This window comes from Oncorhynchus mykiss, chromosome 2 (genome assembly GCF_057628025.1).
Source record: "Oncorhynchus mykiss isolate SJ-2025 chromosome 2, ASM5762802v1, whole genome shotgun sequence".
In the NCBI taxonomy this organism is placed as follows: Eukaryota; Metazoa; Chordata; class Actinopteri; order Salmoniformes; family Salmonidae; genus Oncorhynchus; species Oncorhynchus mykiss.
In genome coordinates, this window is record NC_143023.1 from 27393003 (window position 1) to 27409389 (window position 16387).

The following is a 16387-nucleotide window of genomic DNA, read 5'->3' on the forward strand; positions in this document are numbered from 1 at the left end:
AGGACAAAGGGTTTGAGTTAGGAAAGAGCGTTTGTGTTTATATAAATGTTACAATAATTTCATAACTTAGTGCACTTGAATTCAAAGTTTACACTACAGTGCCTTGCAATAGTATTCATCCCCCTTGGTGTTTTTACTATTTTGTTGCATTACAACCTGTAATTTAAATGGATTTCATGTAATGAACATACAAAATAGTCCAAATTGGTGAAGTGAAATTTAAAAAAATAACTTGCTTCAAAAAAAAATAAAAACGTAAAAGTGGTGTGTTCATATGTATTCACCCCCTTTGCTATGAAGCCCCCAAATAAGATCTGGTGCAACCAACTACCTTCAGAAGTCACATAATTAGTTAAATAAAGTCCACCTGTGTGCAATCTAAGTGTCACATGACCTCAGTGTGTATACATACACATCTGTTCTGAAAGGCCCCAAAGTCTGAAAGACCAAGGAGGTCAGGGACAAAGTTGTGGAGAAGTACAGATCAGGGTTGAATTATTAAAAAAATATCCCAAACTTTAAAACATCCCACAGAGCACCATTAAATCCATTATAAAAAAATTGAAAGAATATGGCACCAAAACTCACAGACCAGGTAAGGAGGGCATTAATCAGAGAGGCAACAAAGAGAGCAAAGATAACCCTGAAGGAGCTGCAAAGCTCCACAGTGGAGATTGGAGTATCTGTTTATAGGCCCACTTTAAGCCTTACACTCCACAGAGCTGGGCTTTACGGAAGAGTGGCCAGAAAGACATTGCTTAAAAGAAACAAAAATAATCAAACAGGTTTGGTGTTCACCAAAAGGCATGTGGGAGACTCCCCAAACATATGGAAGAAGGTACTCTGGTCAGATGAGACTAAAATTGTCCATCAAGGAAAACACTATGTCTGGCGCAAACCCAAAACCTCTCATCACCCCGAGAACACCATGTTTTTTTCATCAGCAGGGACTGGGGAAACTGGTCAGAATTGAAGGAATGATGGATGGTGCTAAATACAGGGAAATTCTTGAGGGGAAACCTGTTTCAGTCTTCCAGAGATTTGAGACTGGGACAATGACCCTAAGCATACTGCTAAAGCAACATTTAAATGTCTTGGAATGGCCTAGTCGAAGCCCAGACTTCAATCCAATTGAGAGTCTGTGGTATGACTTAAAGATTGCTGTACACCAGCGGAACCCATCCAATTTGAAGGACCAGGAGCAGTTTTGACTTGAAGAATGGGCAAAAATCCCAGTGGCTAGATGTCTTAAGCTCGTAGAGACATACCCCAAGAGACTTGCAGCTGTAATTGCTGCAAAAGGTGGCTCTACAAAGTACTGACTTTTGGGGGGGGGGGGGGGTGAATAGTTATGCACGCTCAAGTTCATTTTTTTTGTCTTATTTCACAATAAAAAATATGTTGCATCTTCAAAGTGGTAGTCATGTGTAAACCCCCCAAAAAAATCTATTTTAATTCCAGATTGTAAGGCAACAAAATAGGAAAAATGTCAAGGGGGGTGAATACTTTCGCAAGCCACTGTACATGGAAGGCCAGGCATTATCTTGGCAAGTCAACAAAGCATAGACGGAAATACAATCACAGAAATCATATTTAACTAAGAGCAGCTACAGGACAGAAAAAGGTTAAAAGTCACAAATCATTGACATTATGACGTAATATACAGGTGTGTGCATAAGTGGAAGCAGTAGTATTGGTTTGGTGAAATTGGCTTTCATTCATATCTTTAGAACATAGAATGCCTCTATAGGTTGTCACAATGTTTAACGTGGGGTGAAAGTTTAGCCTTTAGGTTGAGAGAAAAATGGGAATCTTTCAACTTAGTCAGGCACTTGACGGTAACAAAATGCATAGACAGCCAGAGAGCATGTAAGCTTTGGGAAATTACAATCAGCTAGAGAGTAGTAGCTTCTAGAATCCTGAGTGGTGGTATAGAACACAGAAGGATTCTATTTCTATGGTATAGAACCAGTCCCTAACAAACCTTATACTACAAAAAGGATCAAACAGGGATGTGATCAGCACCACATAGAAAATCTGGAAAAATAAGACCAGTCTAATGATAAGATTACAATACAAAAGGATAGCTCCTGATTAATAAACAGATCTGATTAAAATGTATATGGTCTACTCCAGTCTACAGAAGGTGCCTGTCTACCCCACTGGACCATACATGGAACTCCACTATAGTAGTGTCTGTAGCCTGGTCCCAGGTCTGGTTGTGCTTTTGCCTGTTCCATTGACATTAAGGGAAACGTGTTTGGCTTGACAATTCGATAAGGAGTTGACAAGAGAGCAGAAACAGACTGGCACCCAGGCTAGTTTCCCCATTCCCCTCTCCTACACACATAACTTCACCTCAAACAGCACATCCACCAGACACCACGTGACTGACAGTACACCTGACCTAGATAAAGAGACCTCAGAGGTTAGTCTTCAGCAGGAAAACCCCAGTCCGCTCCCTCCCTCCTCCCACCCACTTCCTTCCTTCCAATCACTTCACAGAAAATCTCCACCTTTATACAGTTGTAGCACAGTAGAAGCTCTGATCGAAGGCCTGTCTGTCTAATAAGTCTAGGGTTTAGAAACACACTGGAACTAAGCCATAATGGTGTACATGACAACCTGTCTGTTGGATAAACAACACTTTAGTAACAGAGAATCTGTAGTTCCTTGTTTTTCTTTTGCTATGGAAAATTAGATTAGGTACCATCAAATTCAGTACTCCAGTGATTGTGTCTATGCCAGTATTGTACCAACAGAGAGAAGAGGTTTAGTGCCAACCCATCATATAGTTTGTGATTTCATCCCACACATATGGCAGGGTCATGGCAAAAAGATCACAAATCAGCATTATCTGCATGCAACTTGGCTTCTACTGTAATATGGCTTGTATTGATATGATTAATTAAGACTTTAAAACACAAGGCACTGGCCATTCTAGAGGGCTAGAGATATCAGTAGACTGATCTAGGATCTACTGTCAGGGGAGCACATAATGGGAAACCACTTTGTCCATAAATTGGTAGACAGAGGTACTAGAATCCATAAGCAGGTAGAACATGTTTAATAACATGACTACCAGGACTACAATTAGCTAAAAAATAAATGAAGAAATGTCCACAGTGAAAGTAAAGAGCATTTCTTCTTCATTTGCAAAGCAATTGATAGCAACTAGCTAGCCAACCATGCTCAGAACAAGACAGACTACCTTATAGAACAACTGCAAATGTCGACAAAACAATCAACTGACAAACCTCATACTGACACGATTATTTCCTATCAACAACAAAGAATGAAGAGAATGAAAACATCCTTTCTCAACCACATCCCAATGAAATAATACTATGAATTACAACTAAAACACAACTATGTGACAGTGGAACAGTTTATATGGACCCAGACCTGTAATAGAGGGAGACAGAAAGGCAGGCTTGAAGCAGTGATTAAAACACACTGAATAACGGATGGGGAAAAGAGGCTCGTTGCTACCAGAACTACTAAGGCTGTGTCATGCTAGCCCAAAGTGCTTTCCTTTCCTTCATCCAAGCTGATCTAACAGGGATATGAATGACCAGGAGACACAAACTCCCACAGTAGGCCAACAACATACAGCTTTGACCCATCCTTTGTTTCCAGATCAGTGCCAATGAGTGCCAATGACACATGCTCTAAGAAAGACTACCGTGCTAACACAGGCATGCAGACAGGCATGCAGACATAGACAGACAACTACACTAGGTAATAGTAATTATAGGCACAAGGAGGCAGTATGGAGTTCCTGGTCTGACGGTGCAGGCTGTCTCAGTCACTGGGCTCCATTCTCAGCCCATTCGGGTGGACAGGCCAACCTGTGGAAAGGGGAGAGAATGTCAGTGTTTGTCGACAAATAAGTTCACATACTGTATATGCACACACAAATACTGTATATGCGCACACAAATACTGTATATGCACACACAAATACTATGTTCCTCTCTCTTCCACACACGCATTACACAGACCTGTGAGATGTTGATTCCAGTGAGTTTCTCCACAGCAGCTGGTAGTCTGGTCATGATGTCCAGAACCTCTCCGGTCAGCTTGGCAGCGCCCACCTCACCGCCGCCGCTGGAAACCATGGTAACCTTCTGGGCCTTGGAGAGGGGCCTGCTGATCTCCTCTGCTATCTAGAGGACAGGAGGAGTGATGGCAGCTTCAGGAAGAGAACAGCAGCAGACAGGACTGCAGTAACAGTACACTACATGTCCATCTGTCATCTAATCAATCTGTCATCCATCTATCCTCATATCCACTGAATCTGACCATTGATCCATCCAATCTCTTCATCCATCTGCTTAAACTCTTCATCTACTGAATCACTCTCCCATCAATTCTTCTCCCTATCCATGCACCCTCCCATTCTCTAGTAGAACCAGTCCTGCTCTGTGTGACTGACCAGTGGTAGTTTCTCCAGCAGCATGTCCACCATGGCTCCCTCCCCGTACTGTTTAAAGGCCTCAGCCTTCTTAGCCATCTGCTCTGCCTCGGCACGACCCTTAGCCTCCAGAGCAAACGCCTCAGCATCGCCCCTCATCTACACAGACAGGACAGAGACAAGGAGAGAGAACACATAGTTCAAATAACCAAAGGGTGTATATACACAGAAGAAAAAATAAGAACACACTCAGTTGCCAGTTTATTAGGTACACCCGGTACCGGGAGGGTCCAGAACAGCCTGAATTATTCGGGGCATGGAACCGTTGCTCAATAACTGGTATCAAGGGACTTAACTTGTGCCAAGAAAACATTCCCCACACCATTACACCACCCCCTCCAGACTGTACTGTTGACACCAGGCAGGAAGGGGCCATGGACTCATGCTACTTATGCCAAATCCTGACTCTGCGATCAGCATGACGCAACAGGAACCGGGATTCGTTGAGCTAGGCAATGTTTTTCCACTCCTCAATTGTCCAGTGTTGGTGATCGCGTGCCCACTGGAGCTGCTTCTTCTTGTTTTTAGCTGATAGAAGTGGAACCCAGTGCAGTCGTCTGCTGCAGTAGCCAATCCGTGACAAGGACCGGCGAGTTGTGCTTTCCGAGTTGCCGTTCTGCACACCACTGTTGTACTGTGTCGTTACTTGCCTGTTTGTGGCCCGCAAGACACAGGTGGGTGGTTGTGCTATGAAAAATATATCCAAATGTGAAATGGACTGATAATAAGACTGATTAATAAGGATGTGTATAATATATGAAACAGGAAGAAAGAGAGAGAACTTATCCTAAAGTAAGGTTAAATTAAGGCAAGTAAGCGATGCCTACAAAGAAGGAGACAAGGAAGTTAGAATAGAGACAGGAAGAGGAACAGAGAACACCAAGCTCAATATGGAGAGAGGGGAGGGAGAGAAAGAGAGCGAGCGGATGAATGAGAGGGTGGAAAGGACAGGCTGTCAGGGGAGAAGCTAGGACAGGAGGCATTTCAGACAGCTATTGTACTGGGGGTGAAGAGACTGATAACAGGAGTGACAGGAGAGTGGAGGGGAGTGATCGAGGAGGTGCTGCTGAACTCACTCTGATGGACTCTGCCTCTGCCTCAGCCTCCATGATGAGCTGTGCACTGTGAAAGAGAGAAGGACAGAGACCGTTTGAGTTGAACAGAGTAGATGTTGGAGCACTAGAAAAGTATCTTCCTCAGTTTAACTGGACTCTGTCCAGGACTACTGTAACTACTACGGAACAGAACATACCCACAGTGCTGACATACCCCCATCATTCCCCTTTTATGGCGACAATAGGGCCTTTATTTGCTGTATACATTAGAAGTATTGGAATTAGGCCAAAGCAGTATGTAAAGGAAATAGTGGTGAACTTGATCAAATGTCCTGGAGGGGGTGTATCTGACCGTTTCTGAAAGAAAGAAACAATTGCAAATTGTTGTGGACCTGTAAACAGATTGTTTGAACGGAACCGTTCCGTATTTTATCTAACGGATGGCATCCCTAAGTCTAAATATTCCTGTTACATTGCACAACCTTCAATGTTATGTCATAATTACGCAATGAGCCAGGCTGCCCAAACTGTTGCATATACCCTGACTCTGCGTGCAATGAACGCAAGATAAGTGACACAATTTCACCTGGTTAATATTGCCTGCTAACCTGGATTTCTTTTAACTAAATATGCAGGTTTAAAAATATATACTTCTGTGTATTGATTTTAAGAAAGGCATTGGTGTTTATGGTTAGGTACAGTCGTGTAACGATTGAGCTATTTTTGCAAATGCTCTTTTGTTAAATCATCCCCCTGCGTTGCATCGATTATATGCAACGCAGGACATGCTAGATAAACTAGTAATATCATCAACCATGTGTAGTTAACTAGTGATTATGATTGATCGTTTTTTATAAGATAAGTTTAATGCTAGCTAGCAACTTACCTTGGCTTCTACTGCATTCGCGAAACAGGCAGGTAACCCACCGTTCCTAGGCCGTCATTGAAACTAAGAATGTGTTCTTAACTGACTTGCCTAATTAAATAAGGTGTAAAAAAAATATATATATATATATGTATGTGTATATATATATATGTATGTATGTATGTATGTATGTATGTATGTATGTATATATATATATATTTTTTTTTACGTCAAAATCGGCATCCAAAAATACCGATTTCCGATTGTTAGGTAAACTTGAAATCGGCCATTCTGATTAATCGGTCGACATCTAACAGGGAGTACAGGAGGGGACTGAGCACGCACCCCCGTGGAGCTCCAGTGTTGAGGATCAGCGTGGCAGATGTGTTGTTACCTACCCTCACCATCTGGGGGCAACCCATCAGGAAGTCCAGTATCCAGTTGCAGAGAGAGGTGTTTTGTCCCAGGATCCTTAGCTTAGTGATGAGCTTTGAGGGCACTATGGTGTTGAACACTGAGCTGTAGTCAATGAATAGCATTCTCACGTAAGTGTTCCTTTTGTCCAGGTGGGAAAGGGCAGTGTGGAGTGCAATAGAGATTGCATCATCTGTGGAGCTGTTTTGGCGGTATGCAAATTAGGGTGGGTCTAGGGTCTCTGGGATAATGGTGTTGATGTGAGCCATTACAACCTTTCAAAGCACTTCATGGCTACGGACGTGAGTGCTACGGGTCTGTAGTTATTTAGGCAGGTTGCCTTTGTGTTCTTGGGCATAGGGACTATGGTGGTCTGCTTTTCACACCAAAGTACGTTCATCTCTAGGAGTCAGAACTCGTCTCCTTCCTGAGCGGTATGACGGCTGCGTGGTCCCATGGTGTTTATACTTGCGTACTATTGTTTGTACAGATGAACGTGGTACCTTCAGGCGTTTGGAAATGGCTCCCAAGGGTGAACCAGACTTGTGGAGGTCTACAATTTTTTGTCTGAGGTCTTGGCCGATTTCTTTTAATTTCCCCATGATGTCAAGCAAAGAGGCACTGAGTTTGAAGGTAGACCTTGAAATACATCCACAGGTACACCTCCAATTGAGTCAAATGATGTCAATTAGCCTATCAGAAGCTTCTAAAGCCATGACAATTTTCTGGAATTGTCCAAGCTGTTTAAAGACACAGTCAACTTAGTGTATGTAAACTTCTGACCCACTGGAATTGTGATACAGTGAATTATAAGTGAAATAATCTGTCTGTAAACAATTGTTGGAAAAATGACTTAATAACCAACTTGCCAAAACTATAGTATGTTAACAAGAACTTTGTGGAGTGGTTGAAAACCGTGTTTTAATGACTCCAACCTAAGTGTATGTAAACTTCGACTTCAACTGTATATTCTCCATTTGCACAAGGTTACCTTTGCCTTTTAGCAATGCAATACTTCAACCACTAGAAACGTTGTGTACTAATGGTCTAGAGTCTGCAGGAGGAGAAGTACATTCTCACCTCAAGTTTCCTTTTTACAACTGACAACTTTTGCGTAAAAGCTGGCGCATTTTTGGGGCAACTTTTGCATAAAAACTGGGGCATTTTTGGGGGCATATTTAGTGTGTACGAAACGTTTCTAAGTGAGGCCCTGGGTAATGTAACATACCGTTCCGCCTCAGCCAGTCTCTCCAGACGGTATCTCTCTGCCTCAGCAGGCTTCTTCACCGTGGCCTCCAGCTCCATCTCCTTGCGGGTGATCTCCTGCTCCTGCAGCATGATCTGCTGAGACCTCTCCACCACCTTCACCTGCATCGTCTCCTCCTCAATCCGCTGCTTCGTCTTCGCCACCTACATAACCCCAATAACACAACGGATTTAACAAAAACATTTTTTTTAAACACTCAATCAAAAGTGATGGCAGTGGGGGGAATTTGAATGCTCGTATCTCAGGTTAGGATTCTGCCCTGTGTAAATAAACGGGAATATTTTCCATTATTAGAACACGACACACTGCCTCGGCTGTGTTGAGTGTCTGAATGAGAGGATCATTGCACGGCCCAGAGTTTGGTGGCAGGATACCTGCAGCTGATAGGCCATCTCAGACTCCGCCTTCTTGGTGTTGACCTCGTAGTCGTAGGAGGCCTTCTTCAGCTCGTAGTCTCTCTGGGCTTTGGCCATCTCAATCTCATTCAGATACTGGGCCGACACCTTCTCCTGCATGGCCTGGGCCTCACGGATCACCGCGTCTCGTTTGTACTGAGCCTCTCCGATCCTGGCATCTTTCTGCACCTGAGCTGTCCTAGCTTTACCCAGGGAGTTGAGGTAATCCTGACAGAGACAGTGTCATTATTATTATTAGAAACATGGTAGTTTGGGTCCAGCATGTGATTGGCTGATATGGCCAATATATCACAGCTAAGGGCTGTATCCAGGGACTCCCCTTCGCATCGTGCAAGAACAGCCCTTAGTCGTGGAATATTGGCAATATACCACACCACCTTGGGACTTATTGCTACTATAAACTGGCTACGAACATAAACAGAACAGTAAACAAGTATTTCTGTGCAGGAATTTGTCTTGCATTCTCAAACACTGACTTTTAAAAGACATCAACATTTTACCAAATCTATGCCAATATCTCAATTTCAGACTGTATTCTGTAACAACAATCCTTGTGTGACCTTCATAGTGTAACGTCGCTGTATATTTGTCAGAGAGAACAAACCTGGTCGTCGTGAACGTCTTTGAGCGTGTAGCTGACCACGCCGATGCCCATGTTGACCAGGTCAGAGGAGGCCACCTTGAACACCTGCTCAGAAAACTTCTTACGGTCCTGGTAGATCTCCTACAGGGGAAGGACATTCATAACAAGAAATAATATACATGCCATTTGGCAGTCACTTTTACACATTTTCGTTTTGGTGGCCCCAGATCGAACCTATGAACCCCGGCGTTGCACGCGCCATACTCTACTAACTGAGCCACACTGGAAAAGAGGGGGATAAGGGTGGACCAGCCATAACGAGAGTACCCATGAGTGTTCCTGTCAAATTGGCCTGTTCTGAGGGGCTTTGTCCTTTCTAGTATTTCTGTATCTACAAGGGGGGGACCTGTAGGAAATCAGCCAGAGATCAGCCAGAGCTACACAGGAAGTAAAACAACAGACCTTGGGAATGAAAAGGAGACTTGTTATTACATACATTATAATAACTATAATCCATTATTGCTCTGAGTTTCCAGGCAGGTTTGCCAGCATTTTAAGTAAGTCATGAGAAAGGTCAACAATGAGGAAAAACAAGCTATGGCTTGTAGCTGGAAGTCAGTGAGACATTCAGCAAGTCAATTCAAAAGACCAAGTCACTCCTTTAGGAAGAGAAAAGGGCACCAGAGGCAACACATGCCCTTTATCAGGACATGGTGCGGTGAGTAGCCTACCTCAACAGTCAGATGGGCGATGATGGCCCTCTGGTGCCCCTCCAGTGTTTCCAGGGCGATGTTGGAGACCTCAGCCTCAGACTTTCCCATGAACATCTGACAGGCCGTGGCCAGCATCTCCTTGTTCTGACCCTGGATCTTCACCTGTCAGAGGTTATAGGTTATATGGAATATGGAATTCCTATTTGACATGTGAGGTCAATTATACCTATCCAATCAGAATAGATGGCTACTTTCACATGTACACGAAGTGTGTAGTCCATACCTGGGCGATGCCCGTGACAGAGATGGGCACTCCATGACGGGTGTACACCTTATCACTCTTCACATTCAGAGTCAGGGTGTTCAGAGTGATCCTAACAGACACCGAGAGACACAGAGAGAGAGAGAAGGGGGTATGTGGTTCAAAGAGGGGAAGTTCAATGAGAATAGAAAGGGGGATAGCGAGAGGGAGGAGAAAATGAGCCATACAGAGAGAGTAACCACGACTACAGGTGGAGGCTACAAATGACAGATTGTGTTGCATTATAAGCTTAAAATAGTAGCCTGGCATTTATATAGGCTTACTCATTTAACCACTAACGTTACAGTAACAGTAGAGAATACACAGGGACTATGGGGCCTTTTTCTCTATACATTAATAGAATCCCTGAATGAAACCTGGACAGATGAACAGATGGATAGATAACTGAAAGAAGGGGAGGGAGAGACAGCCACCTCTGGATCTGTTGAATACAGGGGAGGACAAACACTCTTCCTCCAGCGATCATTAGAGGAGGGGAACGACCAAAGCCTGGAGGAGAAGCGAAGGAGAGAGAGGGCAATCAGTCTTTGACAAAGAAAGGTAAAAAGTGTAGCCTTAGTATATACTAAAAGAGTGGGTTATTTGAAAATATGAGAGGTGAGATTACATTAGGCTGTACTCTGTCAACACAGTACTGCACACAATTAAGATGTCATGTACACTGAGTCTATGACATCAATTTGCCTACATATAGGACTACATTGCAGCACCACATTCCATAGAATACAATGTAAGTGAGGAGCTAGCCTATCGACAGCTGGTATTGTAAAATGTAAACAAAATACTGTACGGTTTGAGCTGAACCGGATTACAGATTCCTGTCCTGGTTTACTACACACTGTGACATCCGGGCGCGTTCAACAGGACACGACGATTTGGAACATTCAGATAGAAATATGTAACATAGAACAAACTTGCCTCTCCGACATGTTGATCAAGGAATCATGTTGGCTCTATTAAATGACTTTTCTATCAACAAAGTCTGACAACTGAAAGTGGCCCAGAGTTACTCAATGGTATCACATGACACTTCATGATAGGCCAAAGTGAGTCACATGTCACATGGCCCTGCATTACGTTTTCTGTTACTTGTACTGTAAACAATCATATACAGTAAACAACATAGCCCTATTACAGTTTCAAGAAGAGTCATAACAATATTGGGCCTTGTAGGGCGATGGGGGTAAGGTTGTGTAGATTGCCCAACCTGTTTTTTTTGGAGGGTTCTGTATTGTGTCATGTAAGATTATGTTAATAAATATTAACACGTAAAACTAAACATCTTACCAGACACCACCATGGCTTCATTGGGTCCACATGTGTGGAACATCTTGATTTGGACCTAAAAGGTGTTAGAGACGATTGTCAACGTCATTAGACAGTCTCCACTTGGTTGGCCTAATCTTTCAAGACTCCCTGGGTTAGTACGAGTGTTTTGCTGCTAGTTCTAATTCCAAATAGTTTAGGTCTAGTAGGTCAATAACACAGAAATCATACATGTAAACACACCCTTGAGATCTTAGAGCTACAATTCAAATAACGTTTGAAATGTAAATATAAGTGATGAAGTAGGCCTAGTGCCTCAAGTTGTGTGTCTGACAGTTACTTGTTCATCCGATCTGGTACAGGAGTGTGGAGCCTCAAACATTGTACATTTGCCCACTGACAAAGAAATGATCCGTCTATAATTTTAATGGTAGGTTTATTTGAACAGTGAGAGACAGAATAACAACAAAAATCCAGAAAAAAGCATGTCAAAATTGTTATAAATTGATTTGCATTTTAATGAGGGAAATAAGTATTTGACCCCTCTGCAAAACATGACTTAGTACTTGGTGGCAAAACCCTTGTTGGCAATTACACACATCTCAGGGGGGATTTTGTCCCACTCCTCTTTGCAGATCTTCTAAGTCATTAAGGTTTTGAGGCTGATGTTTGGCAACTCGAACCGTCAGGTCCCTCCACAGGTTTTCTATGGGATTAAGGTCTGGAGACTGGCTAGGCCACTCCAGGACCTTAATGTGCTTCTTCTTGAGCCACTCCTTTGTTGCCTTGGCCGTGTGTTTTGGGTCATTGTCATGCTGGAATACCCATCCACGACCCATTTTCAATGCCCTGGCTGAGGGAAGGAGGTTCTCACCCAAGATTTGACGGTACATGGCCCTGTCCATCGTCCCTTTGATGCGGTGAAGTTGTCCTGTCCCCTTAGCAGAAAAACACCCCCAAAGCATGTTTCCACCTCCATGTTTGACAGTGGGGATGGTGTTCTTGGGGTCATAGGCAGCATTCCTCCTCCTCCAAACACGGCGAATTGAGTTGATGCCAAAGAGCTCCATTTTGGTCTCATCTGACCACAACAATTTCACCCAGTTGTCCTCTGAATCATTCAGATGTGCATTGGCAAACTTCAGACGGGCATGTATATGTGCTTTCTTGAGCAGGGGGACCTTGCGGGCGCTGCAGGACTTCAGTCCTTCACGGTGTAGTGTGTTACCAATTGTTTTCTTGGTGACTATGGTCCCAGCTGCCTTGAGATCATTGACAAGATCCCCTCCCGTGTAGTTCTAGGCTGATTCCTCACCGTTCTCATGATCATTGCAACTCCACGAGGTGAGATCTTGCATGGAGCCCCAGGCTGAGGGAGATTGACAGTTATTTTGTGTTTCTTCCATTTGCGGATAATCGCACCAACTGTTGTCACCTTCTCACCAAGCTGCTTGGCGATGGTCTTGTAGCCCATTCCAGCCTTGTGTAGGTCTACAATCTTGTCCCTGACATCCTTGGAGAGCTCTTTGGTCTTGGCCATGGTGGAGAGTTCGGAATCTGATTGATTGATTGCTTCTGTGGACAGGTGTCTTTTATACAGGTAACAAACTGAGATTAGGAGCACTCCCTTTAAGAGTGTGCTCCTAATCTCAGCTTGTTACCTGTATAAAAGACACCTGGGAGCCAGAAATCTCTGATTGAGAGGGGGTCAAATACTTATTTCCCTCATTAAAATTCAAATCAGGGCCTCCTGGGTGGCGCAGTGGTCTAGGGCACTGCAGCGCTAGCTGTGCCACCAGAGACTCTGGGTTTGCGCACAGGCTCTGTCGCAGCCGGCCGCGACCGGGAGGTCCGTGGGGCGACGCAAAATTGGCCTAGTGTCGTCCGGGTTAGGGAGTGTTTGGCCGGTAGGGATATCCTTGTCTCATCGCGCACCAGCGACTCCTGTGGCGGGCCGGGCGCAGTGCACGCTAACCAAGGTCGCCAGGTGCACTGGGTTGGATGCGCGCTGTGTTAAGAAGCAGTGCGGCTTCGTTGGGTTGTGTTTCGGAGGACGCATGGCTTTCGACCTTCGTCTCTCCCGAGCCCGTACGGGAGTTGTAGAGATGAGACAAGATAGTAATTACTAACAATTGGATACCACAAAATTGGGGAGAAAAGGGGTAAAACATTTATTATTATTTAAATGCAAATCAATTTATAACATTTTTGACATGCGTTTTTCTGGATTTTGTTGTTGTTATTCTGTCTCTCACTGTTCAAATAAACCTACCATTAAAATTATAGACTGATCATTTCTTTGTCAGTGGGTAAACGTACAAAATCAGCAGTGGATCAAATACTTTTTTCCCTCACTGTACTTTACTTCCTGTTTATAACGAAATGTACAAGCCAGTGGAATAACAGAGAATGTGTTGTGGTAACTAGATGGCAGTTACTTTTGTGGTTAGTACTTTTGCTGAGAAAAAGCAGTGCAAAAAGTGACAGACAGTCTGGGTGGGTGTACAACTGACTACAGTTTAGAGAAAACGTTATTTGGCAGAATGGGACAGAGGCGCTCCATCTCATATTGGATCTAAGCAGATTGATGAGAGGTTAAATTAGCCATGTGGATCCTCCAACAGTGTCGTTCGTGAATCCATGTCTTATGCCGGAAGTTACATTATAATAGTTACCGTCTGCCAATATGTTACAGCTAGCTACATAGTTACCACAGAGATAGTAACCAGAGACAGTAGAGAAACTATAACTAACTAGTTACGTCAACAATGTGAATGTTAAATACAGCAGATAGCTAACGTTAGTTAGTGCATTTACTTTTGCCGTGTGCTGTCACCCATACTGACCCACCCTATTCTGTCTCACGGCTTCACATCACTCCCTGTGAACCACAGCAAAGATTATATTTCTCTCAGATCACAGCAAAGTCTAACCACAGTCAAGTACGTAGCTAGCTAACTTGCAACTATGCCCCCGCCTCAACCAAATTAGCTAGTATGCTAGTTTAAGCTTGCTGGGTGAAAATCACATATTTACGTTACGCTAGCTAGGTCCATAACAACCACAAAAAAATAAACTAATATTTTTTATCTTGCCTACTGTACTTACCAATCGATTCTCCCTAAAGATATGTTTTCATAAATCGTCGTGTACACTCAAGAGGGTTTCAATATACTCCGATTTACGTGACTTGACGACTGGCTCAAATACTGGAATTGCAACAAAATGTTACTTAACGTGACTTAATGGTGAGCAAATGCTGACCACGCCCCCTTAGGAGTATAGTGGAAATAACGCCCTCTGCTGGTCAAACTGCAGACATTCTTTACCTAGAGAAATGTTAAGGGCGGGCGGGGTTGTCAAACTTCTTGCTTTGGGGAGAGTGTTTTTATTTTATTTTATTGGGCACAGGGGAGGCTAGTGCATTTTTCCCTGGTCAAACCTTTTGCTTTGGGGAGTGTTTTTATTTTATTTTATTGGGCACAGGGGAGGGTAGTGCATTTTTCCCTGGTTTACATTCGCACTTTTGCATTATTTCTTCTATCCTAGCCACATTTCCTCATCTGCTTGCATGCATTAAGGTATTTTGGTACTTCCCTTATACACCATGCTTTTCGGGATGCTAACTTTTACCACCACAGGTCAACATAGTCTACTAGTCTGTCTTCTATCCACCATTCATAGTAACAGTAGTGGAAGGTGGATAATTTCTCAAGATCTGCAATAAGCTAACTAGCAATCATACCACACATAAAAGCATTCAAAGCTGGATACATTTTCAATATAAACCCACAAGAAAAACTATGAATAGCTGATAGGCAGAGGAGAGGCAAGGTGTATCATTGTACATGAAACTATTCACATTGACCCCCGTGTTTTATTCTTATTGTTTTGCACTGAGTCTCTTGCACAGGCTCGATGTACACTCACTGGACTCTAACCACACATACTACACTGACACTCCAACACACACTGCATATTGATGATGCCACACACACACACGCTGCTGCTACCCTCTATTTATCTATGCATTGTCACTTTACCCCTACCTGCATGTACATATTGCCTCAATTGCCCCATACCCTTCCACATTGACTCGGTACTGGTACCCTTGTATATAGCCTCATTATTAGTTTGTGTTACTATTTTTCCTATAGTCTATTTAGCAAAAGTATGTTTTGTTTTACTCTGCATTGTTGGTTAAGGGCTAGTAAGTAAGCATTTCACAGTATTGTATTTGGCACATGTGACAAATACAATTTGATTTGAACAGTACAGACATGAGACACGCAGCTCAAAAAGCTCCCCTATTAATCTTGTTTAGGGACAATACAATGATCCTACATAGACTAGGCTACATTGCATTATTGTTTAAGTGAGTACAAAATTATACTTTAGGCTGCAGTGAAAATGTAATTTGATTAACAGAGCACAGGTTTCTAGCCTTCTTATGGGAGTGAAGTACATGTCAGATAAGACATGTAATGACATGGCAATGCATTCAGTTTATTAGGCTACAGATTAAATAAATTTGTGAAATTCACCGGGTTGTGAATGTTCACAGTGATGATCTCGATGCTCCTTTCAATAAATATCAAGTGTCTTAATCTGGTGACATGATTGATGCATGGCTGCTGTTTGACAAATAAAAATAATCTCGCACTTTCGCCCAATAATAATCTCATGTAGACTATAGAGTCCCACAGTGGAGGCATCATAATAACCATAAATCTAGCGGTCAAACAGGAATAAGGGTTTACCCTGGGATGACGTTTTGGTCAACATGTAAATCTCTCGGACAAGGTGACTGTGCCACAACAGTATGCTGACGCGGCAAAGTCGATATCCACATTGATTAACACAGCCACAGTTTTAGTAGTAAACATGATTTAATTCTACGAGGGGGAGGGTGTGCAATTTATTTTACAGGGGTGGGTCATGTGAAAATATTTGTTAATGTTGGGGATAGGATGCATTTTTTTAATGACACCTTCAGTTGGACTCCCCCCG

The 16387-nt window shown here is 43.1% G+C and overlaps 1 protein-coding gene across 1 annotated transcript; it reads right to left on the reverse strand.

The window, feature by feature from the left end:
* Positions 1-11: 11 nt before the first annotated feature.
* On the reverse strand, positions 12-14679 carry LOC110485712 (flotillin-1). Its single transcript, XM_021556854.3, has 12 exons — positions 14486-14679; positions 11399-11453; positions 10525-10600; positions 10073-10163; positions 9808-9951; positions 9098-9217; positions 8452-8700; positions 8039-8220; positions 5553-5598; positions 4438-4575; positions 4004-4168; positions 12-3851 (listed from the first exon to the last, which is right to left on the reverse strand). The coding sequence occupies exons 2-12, from the start codon at positions 11439-11441 to the stop codon at positions 3825-3827; spliced, it is 1281 nt and encodes a 426-aa protein (XP_021412529.1). The 5' UTR covers positions 11442-11453; positions 14486-14679; the 3' UTR covers positions 12-3824.
* Positions 14680-16387: the final 1708 nt, after the last annotated feature.